The 17966-nt window shown below is 42.6% G+C and overlaps 1 protein-coding gene across 1 annotated transcript in view; it reads right to left on the bottom strand.

Annotated features, from left to right (window-relative positions):
* COLEC12 (collectin subfamily member 12) overlaps positions 1–5194 on the bottom strand; it is a gene marked incomplete at both ends in the record, with an annotated part of 170554 nt that extends 165360 nt beyond the window's left edge. The window contains 2 exons of the mRNA XM_079718167.1: positions 4994–5044; positions 5155–5194. Coding sequence (XP_079574293.1) covers positions 4994–5044; positions 5155–5194 — 91 coding nt within the window. The remainder of the gene's footprint in view (positions 1–4993; positions 5045–5154) is intronic.
* Between the last annotated feature and the right edge of the window lie 12772 nt (positions 5195–17966).

Genomic DNA, 17966 nt, shown 5'->3' with positions numbered 1-17966 from the left:
CAGGGTGCTGGGGCAGAGAGCCATGTCCCCAAGCCTTCTCGCCTCTCCCAGCTTTTAGCAGGAAAGCAGGGGGTGTGATGCAGCCAGAATCCATGAGGCTGCAGGACATCAGAAGGTTCCAGGGGCTTACTAAACCCTAGTTCCATGTTCAAGCATCAGGATCAAAAGGTTCAAGAAGGAATCTGATAATAGGATATTGGTCAACGTTTATGAGATTCTCACAGTGTGCCAGGCACTGTGCCAACCCAGCAGCATGTTTAATTCCACAACAGCCCTATGGAGTTGGCCTGTGATGATGCAAACGTTACAAGTGAGGAAACGGACTTCACAGCTTTGGATAATCACGTGCCCAGGGTCACATAGTTGGTGAGTGCTGGAACTTGGATCCAAAGCCACCCACCTGGTTCCAGCACCCACACACCCAACCACTGCACCCCACTGCCTCCCAAAAAGATGACAAGCAGCCATCAAATAGGAAAGATGGAGCCTGGCCTGTTGGCCTCATGGAGTAGTGGTGAATGAAAACTACATTAGGACGTCCTTTGGGAAGATAAAAGTGATAAGCAAATGTGAGCTGGATTTGTTGCAATCGTTTGTACGTGGGTTAAAAAGCAGGATCTGGAAGTCACCCCTCTTCCCACACTTCTCCCCTTCTCTGGAACTGTGATGCACTTATCCCTTGGGGCTGAAATGACATTCTTCCTTCCTCCTACTCTATCATTTCAATGGAAAAAAAATTTTTTTAACTTGAATGCACTCATGTTAATCACACGACTAATCAGAAGATTTCAGAAGACATTTTTGGAGCAACTTATCGCAAATTCCAAATTTTATGAATTCATATTTGTCCCGTAGAATATGAATGAATTCTCTTTCCCTTTCTGCTAACTATAATAATTAAGGATACTAGAGCCATGTGTGATATTTTTGAAGAAAACAGTAACTGGGAAATAAGTAGAAAGATATCATTGTAGTATAGATCATATTCTATCCGTAGAAAATAAAACTTTATATACTGGTACCCCATGTTCCAGAGAATGAACTCTACCAAACTGTAACTATAGTTACATCCCAAATTAATTAGCTCTGCACACTGAGGCCAAGAAACACTGACCTGCAGAGCCTGATGAAAATTTGAAAATGCTCACTTCCTTAACCTTTCAAAGTTTCCCCTCATCAAAACTTTCATCAGAGGAGCAGATAAGTGCAAACCCGCGAGATTTAACTCCATCTCTTCTCCAGACACCTGCCCAGAACCTTGGGAAAGGGGCTAACAAGCAGGACATACAGAAAGATGGAAGAAAAATAGAAGCCTTGGTTGAGACCAAAATGCAACAATGAATTCTTGACTAGACAAGGGATGACCATCTTAAAATAATACCATCACATACTAGATTACTGGAGATGATCACCCATTTTGCTCTTTATTAAATATTATACTGAATTTGAAAAAGGACAGTATTATTACATAAACAAGCCTTGACTTTATGTAGCATATGTTTCTGAATAACTAATATCAATAACTTTGGAAACAAGCTACCAATTTGCTAAAATAGTGGCCCCTTTGCCCTGCAAATAATTAATCTCTGGTTCATCTGCAGCCTAAATTCAAGCTGTGACCACTGTATTTGCACAAACAAGACATACCTAAAATTAGACAATAACTAACTCCAATATGTTATCCAGTCTATTTTGCAAAAATAAAAGCCAGTGATAGTACCATGTTCATCTTTATATCTCTCTTCAGGAATGAGACTTCAGACCTGTCACATTTTGATATTTGGCAGGGGCTGGACCAAAATGTCTGAAGAGTGATAACAGCCTCAAATCTCAGGAAAGTGGCAACACCACCCTTGTTTTCACAGTGCTGCAACTTCTAAGCACTGGTCCATTTGCTATCCTTCTCAGTCTCACCAAAGGCTTGTGAGGTAGACTTACTACCATGGCAGGTGTCACTCTGCCCACAGGGCAGATGCAGCACTGAGGCCCACAGTCTGGAATTGACTGGTCTCAAGTCACAGGAGTAAGTAGGGGCGGGGCCGACAGGACTGCCTGGTCTCCGGACGCCTCCCACTCACCACCTTTCACCAACTTTGTCTTCCTTTAATGGTTAAAGTTGAATCATACCTGAAGGAATGGGTTCTTGGGTCCTGCTGCTTTCAATGACCAGCCTTGGCCACACCTTAGGAACTAGAAACCCATTTACCTTCTATAAAACCAGGTGCAGAGTCCTAGGCCCTGTGAAAGTGATGAGGTCTCCCTGGTGGAGCCAGACTGGTGTCCAGCCCACTTTAAGATTCCAGAACTGCAGGGACACTTCTAGGACACAGGAATTGAGAGGTCACCTCAATGTCACTGTTGGACCCTTCCTCAAAATTACGCTAGCCTGAGAGTTAGAAGACCCAGCATCCAACCCAGCTCCGGCTAACCTGCTTGAGCAAGGACTTGATCTATCTGGGCCTCACCTTCCTTATCTGTAAAAGTAAAGGCTGAGGGACTTGCCTGGTGGTGCAGCGGTTAAGAATCCGCCTGTCAATGCAGGGGACATGGGTTTGAGCCCTGGTCCGGAAAGATCCCACATGCCGCGGAACAACTAAGCCATGTGCCACAACTATTGAGCCTGCGCTCTAGAGCCCTCAAGCCACAACTACTGAGCCCTCAAGCCACAACTACTGAGCCCACGTGCCACAACTACTGAGCCCACTCACCTAGAGCCCGTGCTCTGCAACAAGAGAAGCCACCGCAATGAGAAGCCCGCGCACCGCAACGAAGAGTAGCCCCCACTCACTGCAGCTACAGAAAGCCTGCACGCAGCAATGAAGACCTGACGCAGCCAAAAATTAATTAATTAATAAATTAATTTTTTTTTAAAGTAAAGCCTGATATAAATCATCACAAAGCCTCTTCCATTTCCAAAATTCTACTCCACCCCTATGCTGGATATCCATCACTGTGCCTAAAAGCTGAATCCAAGAATTCTCAGCCTCGGGATGTCTCTCTCACAGCTCATTCCAAAGTTTCTCTTTTAATTTCATTCCTCTCTTCTTCTACTTGTGCCACTTGGTATCACTCTCTCCACGTCTCCCTGGTTCTCCAATATTTGTACGTTGCTATCATGTCTCCCCTCTGAGTCATCAGTTTACGGTTTCCACACACAATTTAACTACCATAAATTAAATCCTTTCAGCAACTTACTATGTTTTTGTGTTTTCCACCAAAGCCTGCCCATCTAGCTAGTTACAGGATCATGAAATTTTAAATAAAATTTCTCTCAAGGTCACTCTTTTCTCTTGGTTCTTCATATTTCTACCGATTTCCGTGTAGAGATTTGAAATCTGCTGATCTCCAAAATACACAGGCACGTCAACATTTATTCTGCCTTATCTTTACAAGTTTGATTTTCCTCTTTATTTCTGCCTTTTAATTTTTGTTTTGTTTTTTCTTTCCTTTATAATGTCTGGTTTCCTCTTCACTCCTATGACAACCTTCAGTGAACCCACGATGGGAAAGCAGAATAACACATGGTACCAATGCAGAAACATGTCATTGTGCAGATAAAGAACAGTAGCATGGGAGAGGGGAGAGCATGGTGGGCAGAAGCCTCTCTGCCAGCACGTGAATGGAGGGGCCGTGGGCTTCGTGCCACTGCATTCTCACTTTAAAACCCTATTTTTTTCCCAGAAAGAAATGCAGAAGTGTGTATCCAGAAGAAAAATGCTAAAGCAATGAGGGAGCCAGAGCAGCTGGGGGATGTTAAATTTAATCAAGGTCCAGCCAGGATTTTTTTTTAAGCAACAGGAAGTAGATTTATTCCCTTTCATATTCTCTCTCCCTCTCTCTCTCTCTCTCTCTCTCTCAGACACACACACACTCTCATTCTTTTCTCCTCTTTCCTCTATTCCTCATTTCCTCTAACCAAGGCACAGAAACGGGCTGGACAGAAAAACCTCAGTTCCCTTGAACTGTCCTTGGAACTTTGTAATGTTTTCACTGGCAGTTTGAGGCCCAATTGCAGATCCCGGGAAGTGTGGTCAAAGACAGAAGAGCATCCGTGAGTAGGCAGAGAAGCGTGGATTAGTTCCCTGTGGCTGCTGGGACAGATCACCACAAACGGGGTGGCTTAAGAGAACACAGATTTCTTCTCTTATGGTTTGAGAGGCCAGAAGTCTGAGATCAGCTTTAGTCGGCTGAAATCAAGATGTTGGTGGGGCCGCATTCCCACCAGAGCTCTCTGAACAGAAAATGTTTCCTTGCCTTTTTCAGCTTCCAGTGCCCACCTGTAACCCTTGGCTTGTGGCCCCTTCCTCCACCTGCACAGCATATCACTCCAATATCTGTTCCCATCATCCCATTGCCCTCTTTTCTGAGCAGTCAAATCTTCCTCTCCCTCCCTCTTATAAGGACAATTGTGCTTCCATTTAGAGCCCACCCGGATAACCCAGAATAACCTCCCCTGCTCAAGCTCTTAACTTGATCACATCTGCAAAGCACTTTATGCCATATAAGGTAACATTCAGGTTCCAGGGATTAGGATGAGGATATCTTTAGGGGTCACTGTTCAGACTACCTTGGAGCACCTGTGTCTAGCTGGGTTCTGAAAAAAGTCTTCCTCTCATTTCTCCACTGACACTAAGCTATGAACATGGGGCCTGAGGAAAAAGGGAAAAGATGTTTTCTAAATCTCAAAATAGAGAAATGCCTATCTTGTCACAGATTTACCTTTCCCACCATGTTTTGCCTGTTAAGCCATCAGGTTTGTATTCAGCCAACCCCCCTAAGCATCCCATCACTTCCCCATGCCTGGGCGTAACTCCTGTCCCACTAGCCTCAGATTCTCTGAGAAATCATCCACCTGTTATACAGAAACTCAATTTCCAACCAAAATTGGGCCTCAGAGCCACACGTGTTCATGTGTGTCAGAGGTCCAGCCATGGTCATGTTACCATATCCCAGATCAAGCACAGAGAAGGAACAGAGCTTTGCTAGAACTCACCAAACCGCTTGTAACCGAAGGAATGCACCTCCTCCTCCTCTGCGAAGTCGTCTGCGGGAGAAGAAAAGACAGAGCATTAACCACAGTGAGGCCGGAAGTGCAGGGTCAGCGCTGGACTCAACTTCAGCCGTCTCCACCTGCTCCACCCTCCGCTCGCGCACCATGCTCCGCACAGTGGCTGTCCTTCTGCTCCTGGAACATACCACGCTTTCTGAGAAAGACCACAGTGTCCCTGCGCTGGCTGTTCCCTCTGCCTGGAGTGCTCCTCCTCCTGTTCCTCAGGCGACTCCTTCTAATTCAGGTCTCAGCTGAGGTATGGTATCTTCGAGATGCCTTTCCGGACCACCACCCAGCCACTCTGCGTCAAACCATCCTATTTTAATATTATTCTCTGGTATCATCCTCATTTATGTGTGTGTGTGTCATCGTGCATGCTGTGAGCAGAAATTCTTTTCTGTCTGATTTCATGAATGAATCCCATGTAGCTAGAATGGTGCCTGTCAAAGAGCAGAGGCTTAATAAACTTGGGTGAATGAATGACTGAATAATCAACTGTCCAAAGGGTCAAGTTATCTTCATGTAACTGAGCCTAAAGCCCTCCTTTGCAGATGCCAGGCTCTGGGGTCACCTCTTCCACCAACTGTGGCATCTCAGGAGCCCAGCATGCCTCCTGCAAGGACGGCCAAATCCTTCCCCACTCTCCTTCCACTGGATAACTGGGACTGACGGATGATTTCCCAGTAAATGCATTTCAAAAGACAGACTTGCTTGGGAATTCCTAAAGGTAGGGAACTGGAAACAAGGGCAGTGTTATGGCAGCCACGCTTTCTACCAAAAGCCCAAATCCCCTTCCTCACATGGACACGATGCAATTCCTATGACACTGATTAACGAACTTGTCATTTCACACATCTGCCAGGTGTGGGTGTGCAATTAAAGGATACTTTTGATGACAAGTCAAAGTGTTAAGACCAGGCCTTTCCAGGGAGACCTAACCATTTCTTCTTTTTTTTTTTCTTTTCTATTATGGTTTATTATAGGATATTGACTATAGTTCCCTGTGTTATACAGTAGGAACATGTTGTTTATCTATTTTATATATAGTCGTTTGTATCTGCTAATCCCAAGCTCCTAATTTATCCCTTCCCCACCCTCTTTCCCATTTGGTAACCATAAGTCTGTTTCCTATGTCTGTGAGCCTGTTTCTGTTTCATAAATAAGCTCACTTGTGTCACATTTGAGATTCCACGTCTAAGTGATATCATATGGTGTTTGTCTTTCTCTCTCTGACTGACTTCACTTAGTATGATAATCTCTAGGTCCGTCCATGTTGCTGCAAATGGCATTCTTTCACTCTTTTTTATGGCTGAGTAATATTCCATTGTATACATGTACCACCTCTTCTTTATCCATTCATCTGTCAGTGGGCATGTAGGTTGCTTCCATGTCTTGGCTATTGTCCAACCAGTTATTCTTGGGTTGGTCACCATCACTGCACCAGCACCCAGCTTTCCCCCCACATGCAGTTCAGTTCAAAAGCGCTGACTCAGCACTCACTATGGACCAGAGATTGCCAGGCAGTGGGGTGCACAAATGAGTGAGCCATGGTCCCTTCCCTCAAGAAGCTGACAGGCTTTCAAAGAAAAGAGACACGTAGGGAGGAAATAGAGCCTCTGTGATCATCTTTTTCAGCCCACAGATGGGACACAGGGCCTGGCTATAACCGAACCTTGAAATGTGGAAAAAGCCAAGATGTGTGATATCTACCACACAGTGCGTTGAACCTCAGCACACTAGTTTGTTATGAAGTGTTACGAAGACATGTGTGAGAGAACAACTACTCCTAAGACAATGGAGAAGTCGGAAATCTTTGTATTTTACTATGTTTCCTTATTCAGAGAACAGCAAAGAGATCTTGCTTGGAATCTAGAGATCCAGGTTTTCATGATTCAGCTCATCTTCTTCTGGCAAGGATTAAAGCTTTAGTTCTTTCTAGATGGAAGAACGTGCTTACAAGCAAAAGAACAGCACCTTTTTCTCTCTGACTCGATGATTAGTTAGTTCGACAAATACATATTAATCCCCTAGTCTGTGCTGGCTTTCCTAAGTAATTCTCCCATTAATGCCTGCGAAGTCTGGTCTAGTCTCAGTTAAAGAGAAACCCTTATCTGCTTCTTCTGCTTAGAAATCCATGCATTCATTTATTCATTCAGTCAATAAACAGGTACTTATAGACCAGTGGAGTTGAGGGGACATGAACATAGGTAACGATGCCACCCAGACGTCAGCTTCCCCTGCCAGCTCCAGCCCCTCCACTGCAGAGACACATCCACAAAAGAATCTGCTCACATGCACACGCTGTGGGCCAAGGAACCATCATCACTGAAGAACTCACAGTGGAGACAAAAAAACAGCTTACACTGTGCTCCCGGTAGCAAACAGCTTAAAAAATTAGTATTCTCCCTAAAGCTTCTTTTCAGCAGACCTACCATTAGTTTGTTTGTTTGTTTTCTTTTTTCTCTCTGGTCTTTTTCCCATGCAGCATTTAGTCTGACTGACTCCTCTCTCCTTCCTGAAATTTCCCTGGGAACTTCAAATGTCTCATATTTTTGTTATTAAAGCAATTCAGCACTGCCTCCAAATTAACCTACCCAAACCCATTAGGGGTTCGAAGAAACAAAGGCTTTACAGGCGACCCCTAATACAGGACTCAAAGAGGATGTCCTGCTTCTTAACACTCATCCCAAGAGGATGAGAAATTCTTATAGCAGCTCCTAAAAGAACACAAATCTCTGTCTCATCCAAGTCTATAATTAGATACTAAATCATATGAGACATGAGGGGTACAAAGTACCCCAGAGAACGTCTTACTGGGATTATCAGGGAAGGTATCACGGAGAAGCGTCTTAATCTTTCTTAGTGTTTATTCTTTGGAGGGAAAAAGAGAGTTACTGCCTACCATATCCCTTTCTTGGAAATTCATAGCAATTTTGGAACCATTAGAGACTCAGGGAGGTGCTGAAAGAGAGAGAAAAAGATTGTTCAACTCTGTTTCACTCAATGTTTTCAAGAGTTGACTTTTCACATCCTTAAAAGCTACGTCGAGTTGGGCAGGTAACGCCTAGTAGACATTCCATTAGTGGAGGTGTCCCCAGAGCCCCGGCCAGATTCCCCAGCTGTGTAGATTAGCAAACAGCTGATTCAGGCTGGCGATGCAGTGAGACATTTCAGGAACTGAGAAAGAGAAAGGGGCAGGAGCTGATGGGGCTTGTGGCTGTCTGGACAACCACATCAGACTACAAGAGTCACAGGAGATTGGAGGAGAGGTCAGCGGTTCCCAGTGCCTGAAAGTTTGAGAGAGTGAAAGACTCCAACAGGGCCCACATGGCTGGCAGATGGGTTTCAGGAAGACAAACAGCCTGATATTATGTGCAAGGTTATACTTTGTTCTCAAAACCTTTTCCTCACACTGAGTGGACCCAGGCTAAATGCATCCTGGATTTTCTTTATAGTACCAGGGGCCTGCAGAGATGATGGGCTCAAATAAGGATATTATCCCTCAAGGATATCCAGTCACCTTTGCAACCTGCCAGTTTTCAAAATCTGTCTCGGACACAATCTACGTCATATAACTGCTACACTCCAACACGAGCAAGGATTTTGTTAAGATTTAAGACCTCTAAGTTCTGCAGTGGCCAGAACTTGATCCCTGCTTCGGACATCAGTTAGTCTGCAGGGAAGAAGTAACCTTAACATCCTAAATAACAAAACGTGTTTAACTGGAGATTTATGTCTACAGGCACGTACTTTCTTGGCTGCCACAGCTGTACTATAGCATTTTTGTTGTAATACCTGTGGGCTATACTGTCTTTTGCTTGCCTATTTCAAAATGTGATTTTTATTTATTTTTTTACTTTCCTTGGTAACTGGCACAGGGCCACGCTGGCCAGAGGTTTCGTGATGGAGAACGCAAAACAGAATTCTGCTGCTGATTTATTCTTTGAGCTTAGCTATTTCAGAGTACCACGAGTTCAAGTGAAGTTTAGTTTAGTTGGCTTGGAGAGTTGAGAGTCATACATATTAATATGTTCCAATCAATCTGTGGACCAAGTTGTGCAATATCCCTATGGGTAGAATTCACCTCTCCTTCCCCTGCACTCCCTTTGTATCAGTGTGACAGCAATTACTTCCGTCTGCCTTATATTCTAGTTCTGTTTTTGTTTTTTTTTAACATCTTTATTGGAGTATAATTGCTTTACAATGGTGTGTTAGTTTCTGCTGTATAACAAAGAGAATCAGCTGTATGTATATATATATATATATCCCCATATCCCCTCCCTCTTGCATCTCCCTCCCACCCTCCCTATCCCACCCCTCTAGGTGGTCACAAAGCACCGAGCTGATCTCCCTGTGCTATGCGGCTGCTTCCCACTAGCTATCTATTTTACATTTAGTAGTGTACATATGTCCATGCCACTCTCTCACTTCATCCCAGCTTACCCAGTTCTGGTTTTGACTTCACCAGATGGAAAGCCTTTGGAAAACAGGAAACTTATCACATTGTACCCTCAGCAACTAGCACATTTATGCCACGCTATAGAAACTCAGAAACTGTTGTTAAAAAGTAAGTAGATTATAGAGTTATACATGTGTCTCTCTCTCCCACTAGTGGATGAATTCCTGAAGGAATTCTTTCTCTTTTTGCATATCCACCATGTTTGAGGAAGAGAAGAGAACCAATACTTACTCAGATCTACTGAATGTCAGTTACTTCCCATTTGTTGTTTCTCTGTTTTATAGGTGAGAAATCTGAGGCTCAGAGAAGTCATGTAATTTGATCCAAGGTCCCACGACTTGTGAGCAGCCAGACCAACACTAAGACCCAGGTCTGGCAGACCCTCAAGTTTCACACCATGGTGGTTGCTGACCCCACAGACCCAGGAAACTGAACTCTGTGCTAGCAGAAGAGAAGGCTGAAAAGCGATGATTTATACCCCAGAATCCTGAAAAGGCTAAGGAATTTGGGACACAGGCCACTCTGAAAGGAGAATAAAGGTGAGGCTAAAATAGGAGGACTTGTTGAACATATGTTTAAGAAGCAACTGCTATAGGGCTTCCCTGGTGGCACAGTGGTTAAGAATCCACCTGCCAATGCAGGGGACACAGGTTCGAGCCCTGGTCCAGGAAGATCCCACATGCCACGGAGCAACTAAGCCCATGTGCCACAACTACTAAGCCTGCACTCTAGAGCCCATGAGCCACAACTACTGAAGCCCGCACGCCTACAGCCGTGCTCCGCAACAAGAGAAGCCACTGCAATGAGAAGCCCGCACACCACAACAAAGAGTAGCCCCCGCTCACCGCAACTCGCACACAGCAACAAAGACCCAACCCAGCCAAAAATCAATAAATAAAATAAATAAATTTTAAAATAAAAGAAGCAACTGCTATAATAAAAAAGATAGACAATTAGTGTTGGCAAGAAGATGGAGAAATCAGAACCCTCATATGCTGTTGGTGGGAATGCAAAATGGTACAGCCACTTTGGAAAACAGTCTGGCAGTTCCTCAAAAGGTTAAACATAGAAATATCATATGAGCCAACAATTCTACTCCTAGGTATATACCCAAGAGAAATGAAAACATATGTCCACGCAAAAACTTGTACATGAATGCTTATAGCAGCATTATTCATAATAGTAAAAAAGTAGAACAATCCAAATATCCACGAATCGATGAAGGGATAAACAAAATGTGAATATAATATTATTCAGCAATAAAAAGGAATGAAGTACTGATACATGCTACACTAGGAAGGAACCTTGAAAATATTATGCTAGTGAAAGAAGCCAGTCACAAAAGACCGCATCTTGTATGATTTCATTCATATGAAATGTCTACATTAGGCCAGCTCATAGTCAGAAAGCAGGTTAAAGCTTAGGGCTGCGAGTTTTGGGGGGAAATGGGGAGTGACTGTTAATGGGCATGGGTTTTTGGGGTGGGGGAGGGTGATGAAAATGTTCTAAACTTGATTGTAATGATGGTTGTAAAACTTGTGAATATATATATATATATTTAAAACCCTCTTAATTGCACACTTTAAATGGGTGCTCTGTGTGGGATATGAAAAATAAAGCAGTTCGACCTCCCAGGCCCTTCACAGAGCTGGGTGACTGTCCCTCCCTGACCACAGCATAAGATGGAAGATTTATTACTCAGAGAAATGAAAACAAAAGAACACAAATGGTGTCCTCCTCCAGAGGAGATGAGGGGAACTGTAATGGAATCAGGGGAAAAGGGGGAAATTTTCATACTGAATGTTCAGACACTCAGTTCTCTTCTCCCACTCAGCCAACAAGACTGTATCCTCCAGGCTAATGACTGAAGGTTCTTCCTGGGGAATCTGGCCAGTTAAGAGAAAAATAAACCAATGATTCTCATTCCAGGAGGTCCCCAATGGAACAGCCCAGACAGATCAGCCTAGAGCGATAGTCACAGGTCACAGAATCCACCAAAACAAGGAGCTTCTAATTAATGTTTATAATACTCTGCTCTTATATGTGAGGAGACACCAGACACGTGACACAGCCTCTAACATGAAAACACAAGATGAAAATAAAGAAACCAGGTAAAGCAATTTGGAGGAAATACACATTATGCAGAATGATAAAAATAGAATAAAAAATCTTACCATTAATATCCTTGTAGAGATAAGAGAAGATAACGTATCCATAAAAGAAGAACAGGATGCGATAATAAAAAAGAGACCCTCAGAGAAAAAGAAAGAACTCTTGGAAATTAAAACTATGATCACAGAAATGAAAACTTAATAGAAGAGTTGGAAGACAGAGTTGAAATATTCCAGAAAGCAGAAAAAGGGCAAATAAATAGAAAAGAGTAAAGACGAGAAAAAAAATTAGACAACCAATTAAGTGGGTCCAGTATTCAAATAACAGGTGTTCCAGAAGAAAAGAACAGAGGGAATCATCAGAGGAATAAGTAACAGTATTTCTAAGATTGAAGGACATGAGTTTCCAGAATGAAAAGGCACATCACTTCCCAGCACAAAGAAAGGAAGAAGATCCACTCTGAGGCACATCATCATAAAGTTTCAGAACCCTGTGGACAACGAGAAAACTCAAAAGCTTCTGGACAGGAAAAAAAAAAAAAGATTACTTACAAGAATTTTTTAAAAAAGGAATGTCTTCACATGTCTCACCAGCAAAACTGGAGCTAAAAGAGAAGAAACCAGTGCCTTCAAAATTCTAAGGCTATATTATTTCCAACAGAGAAATCTCTCAACTAAATGAGTAGGTAATATAAAGACCTCTTCAGGCCTACAGATTCCTCAAAAATGTACCTCTCATGCACACTCTTCTTGAGAAGTCACTGGTGAAAGCATTCCACTGAAATAAGGAAAAAACCCAGAAAGATGTATGTGCGTATATGTGTGTGTGTGCACGTGCATATGTGCACCCTAACCTAACCTTAACCCTAACCCTGAGTAGGTCGGAAGAGTCCAGGAAAGATTTCTTCAAGAAGATGAAGGGCTTCCCTGGTGGCGCAGTGGTTGAGAGTCCGCCTGCCGATGCAGGGGACGCAGGTTCATGCCCCGGTCTGGGAAGATCCCGCATGCCGCGGAGCGGCTGGGCCCGTGAGCCATGGCCGCTGAGCCTGCGCGTCCGGAGCCTGCGCTCCGCAACGGGAGAGGCCACAACAGTGAGAGGCCCGCGTACCGAAAAAAAAAAAAAAAAAAAAAAAAAAGAAGATGAAAATGCGGTAATACCTACTATGTTTGAACACACTACACAGAGATGGAGGACAGTGGAAGAGACTTTGGGGGTGAGTGTCGATGTAAATATACATGGGAGGCTAAACAAACAAAATAACAAGAGGATTACCAATTCCAGAGGAAACACAGTTATGCAAGAGAGAAATATAAGTCAGCTGTGAATAGCATTGACATCATCTTAATAATATAAACACTGAATATTGATCTAGGCCAGACTGTGATATAACTATACTGGGATGATGGGGGCAACAGGAGGTGTCCGTGATGGTTGTCAGGTGGAGGTGAAGGGTAAAATAACTAAATCCTCATCTGCTATAAAGGGAAGTCAATATATAATGCCTAAAACCAAAATAATAATAATAATAATAAAAACAAAAGCATGGCACTTAAGGACATGGGGCCGTAGTAGCTCATCCGCGTTAAGAGCCACCAACAATTTTTCCATCCCTCCAAGTGCAAGTCCGTTTCCACTCTTTTGAATCTGGGAGGACCTTGTGACTTGCTGTGGCCAATGGTATTTGCCAGAAGTAGCAGTGGGTGACCTCAGGGCCTAGGTCTTCTCCAAGACCTTTGCCTTTCAGCTTCTGTTTTCACCCCCTCGGCAGCTGGCTGCCATGGGAAATGTCCAGGTACCCTGCTGGACCAGAGGCCACCTGAGGAGAGAGGAACCCTGGGGGATGAGAGACTCTGAAGGAAAGGAGAGAGCCTGGCCAGCCCTCGGCCCTTCCAGCCACCCCGCTGATGCTCCAGCCGTGGAGCGAGGCTGACCAGCCTGCCCAACACCTCGGGAAGCAGAAACCAGCCATCCCCGCCAAGCTCAGCCCGAATTGCAGGGTCATGAACAAATAAACATCTGTTGTTTGAAGCTACAGGGTTTGGTGTGTTCTAGGTAGAGAACTGAAAGAAAAGTCAATGCCAAAAGAAAATGCAAAAAATGTTCTCAGGAGGTTGCCTCTGGGGACTGGGAAATGATGAAATGAAGTGGGTTGGGCAGGAAATTGCTGTTTTTCATAATAAATGTGATATTCTTTGACTCTTTAAACTATGCGCATCTCTAACTTTCATAAAAATAAGAACTGAAGTCAAGCAAACAAAAGAAGGGAATGTGTAGGGGAGATAAAAGTCAGGTAGACAAAAAGAAAAGTGCTCGGGTCCAATGGATGCTGACCACCAGAAAAGGTCCCCTGCTCCAAAGAGCCGGCGAGCAGAGTTCACCCTAGAGCAACAGCACAGAAGGTGTGGACTCGCAGCCTTCACTAGCTGGCACAGAGTAGGTTCTGACAAATGTCACACTGATCAGAACAAGTTCTGGCGCTCTTAGGAGCCAGGCTGAAGGACCGTGGACAGAGGCGAGGCTGAATTTAAACTTCTCTTCCAAGCCGGGCTCAGCACTGCTGTCCACTCAGTATTGTCTCCACCCTGATGCAGCCCCAGCTCCTGTAGCATCACCACTGCTAGAACAAAACAGGGTGGTCCCACAGGCTGCTAAAAATATTTGTAGCTTATTCCAAATAGTACAAGACATTTATTTTGATCACTCAGCTGCTTTCCGAATTTTATGTTTTACAGCAATAGGATCCCTTTTTTGGTTCAATGGTATAGGGTTTTTTTTTTTAAGTCAAAATTGTAAAGACATAAAGTGACTCCAATTTGTGGCACAACTTGTAATTCTGATGCTTTTCAAAAACTTGCTTTTCTGATAAGGAGATACGATACCCTTTTCCTTCCTTTATCGTTCAACAAAATTGAAGGGATTTTTTGGGTAACTTTTACCACTAAATTGGTAGTGGAGGCTAAACCAGATTTCCTCCAGCAGGCCCACTTCAACAACTTAAAAAGTAAATAAATATGAGACTCAAAATGTTGACCCCCACATCTATCATTCACAGTAACTACAGGGGAGGTGACATGTCTCCCCTTCTCTTATGAGGGACCTTCTCATCTAATCACCTTGGTCAAGTAGAATCAGGATGAGGACTTGAATCCCTGCCCCAAATTTTATAAGGACCGTGGAAAGGTGTCAACTGCATGGGTCATTTGGCAAGAAAAACCAATGCCGTCCGTTTCTCTGGAGACACACACACAAAATAAGTAGTCTTTGTTTAAAACCCAAACCAAACCAAACAAAAACTGATATATCTGTTTTGTTCCGAAATCATTTAACTTTATGTTTAGGTTATCCAAACAATTATACCAAAGTAACATACTATAATTAATTACGAATGATGGACCAAAATTGAGCCTAGGAGACAAAGTTCTAGAAAACTTTGTATTTGATTCTCTCTCATCTCCCACATTGAAATGTCCTACTTGAAGGTTTCAGGGTGGCCCTGATGTACCATTTGCCTCTAATTACTATTAGAGCAATGTAACCTGAAACATGAAATATAATTTGAGATAACAAATCAGCTTGAATCTCCCCTCCAAAGGAAAATATCCCTGTCCTCAGCCATCTCCTCCTGTGTCCTACAGCAGCATTTATCTGAACCTCATATAAGGCACTTTTCACCTTCTATCTTGAATGCCAATTGTTTATGCATGAGTCTTACCCTGTCCATCAGACTGCAAGCTCCTTGAGGACAGGGGCTATGTACATACTAAATATCTGACTATATTTCAATAACATTCTAAATGAAGAATATTTAACTATATTTAATATAAAGAATATTTGAATATATTTAAATAATATACTACATAAAGAATAAGTGAAAGCTAGTTAGGACTTGGTGGCCTAATTTTAAATAATGAATAAAATAGAAACATGACAGCTTGATAGAAAATTAACATTATCAATGAAATAGACATGATGTCATACGGTTAAAAACACATACATACACATACATCTGTCCTAAGACTTATGTACAGATAAATTTGTTTTATGTTTTGACTCTTTGATGTCATATCCTTACTGGACAAAACTGGACACTGGATTTGAGATACAAATCTTTAAAAACATTATGTCACCATCAGTAGGTACCTGAACAATAGTGCTCCAGGAAAATTAGTGCTCCTAGGTAAATTAAAGGTATTTACATATATTTTCTGATTTCCTAGCATGATCATAACAAATGAGAAAATGGTACCATTTTCACTATAGTTACAAACTTCACTGTAAATATGGTCCATGCATTTTCAGTAGGGCTGATTTCTGACTACATGACAATAACACGGGTGATGGCAGCTGGAGATGGACCAATAGTAAAACTGTTTCCCATAAAGAGCACAGTTTTCTCCCAACACCCAGGTCTTTGTACCACACATTTGTAATTTGAAAATTACTTTCATTTCAAAACCAAGCTTTTTTCTTCGTGGTAGAAACTGTATCACTTGATTAACTTAACATAAGATGGTTCATAATTGGCAATTACGTTCTGCCTGGAGGAAGCAGCAGGTTATAACTAAACAGTATTCTAACACCTAAAATGTCTTGAGTTCTCCTTAGGTGCTAGACACCATTCTAAACAACTGATCTATACTAACCTACTTAATCCTCAAAACAAACCAACAAAACAAAAATAAAGCAAATAAAACCCAAAAAAAGGCATCCAGTAGCTCCCCCATTTGACAGATGAAGACACTGGGGGCCCCAGTAGGTTAAGTAGTTTGCATGTGGTCACCAGGCCCTCTGATTTCAGAGCCCACACTCTTCACCACACTAAAATTGTCAGGTTCAACTCCTGGGAACACTACTTATAATTACATTTTATGAAATGGTTACATTTTTCTTTTTTTTTTTTTTTTTTGCGGTACGCGGGCCTCTCACTGTTGTGGCCTCTCCCGTTGCGGAGCACAGCCTCCGGACGCGCAGGCTCAGCGGCCATGGCTCACGGGCCCAGCCACTCCACGGCATGTGGGATCCTCCCGGACCGGGGCACGAACCCGTGTCCCCTGCATCGGCAGGCGGACTCTCAACCACTGCGTCACCAGGGAAGCCCGAAATGGTTACATTTTAAAGTATATATTATTAACTATAAATTTGGATTATTTTGCCTTTGAATAATAAAATGTTTTATATATATATGTATATATATATACATCAGCTAGTTTCCAAACATTTCTATGTCACAAGGAAGTGACTTACACCCAAAGAAGTGCATCTATTTCCACAAACCAATGACAAGTTAGTTTTTTTCACACAGAAATGTCAAATGTCCAACCTCTTAGGCAAGTGCATATGACTTCACGTGATACAAGGTTATAATCTCAAATGACTCAGGAAGTATAAAGGAGTCATTTAATATATCCAAGTCCAATAAATAAATAAATGTTTAAATTTCCTCCCATGCTGAAAAAACATATTTCCTTCATATTTTTTAAGAGTATTGGTTGACTATTTGTGATAAATTCAGGGGTTAAGAAAGCTCCTAGGATCTCTTTGGAATTTTAAATTAGATTACTAATTTCTCCTTTCACTGCTATATAATTACAAAGGTCCCTTAAGCAATCAGTAGGACCTGTTCAAGGTACTATTTTGGTTTGGGCCCTTCAAACATCATTCACTTAAAAAGAAATCAAATCACTGCTTGATTGAAAAGTTACCCCCTGCAAGCTTTGGATTGTTGGTGTGGTTAGAAACTGTGTTATCAACAGTGAACAATAAAATACTTTCTATGAAGAATGTCAGTATCTCCCTATCCCTTGTTTAAGATGTTTACTTACTACTACTACTACTACTACTACTACTACTACTACTATTTTTAAATTATTATTATTACTGATCACATACTGGTGGTTACAGTCTGTTCTTGAAAAGCAATTCTGACAATGTTTCATTGTCTCACAGCAAACCTGTCAGCAAAACAATGCAGAGGCTGTTTCCAGAGTCCATGGCTTAAGGGAGCCATTCACACTCATTCAATCAATCACAAGAAAACCTCCTGCAGATAAATTCTACAAAAGGCAGCAACCCTGGAATCCGCCTTATCTCTGCAGGAGCTCCAGCCTAGAGAGACTCCTCCAGTGACTGGCTGAAGAGCACAGCAGTTTCTTCAGACCTTTGATGCCAGGTTATTAAAGTCTAAGCCCAGACAGTAGGACCTTTTCTACCTTGCTCACTCAGTATCTATGGATTGTGGCACACAGTATGTACTTAACAAAGCTGGGTTGATTGAATGAAACATTAGGGTGTGGCTAGGAGGAAGCCTAAATTAGAGGTGTTACATGTGGATTCTGGAGTCAGACT

Source organism: Hyperoodon ampullatus, assembly GCF_949752795.1.
Source record: "Hyperoodon ampullatus genome assembly, chromosome: 13".
Classification (NCBI taxonomy): Eukaryota; Metazoa; Chordata; class Mammalia; order Artiodactyla; family Ziphiidae; genus Hyperoodon; species Hyperoodon ampullatus.
This window is presented reverse-complemented; position numbering and strand designations above follow the sequence as displayed.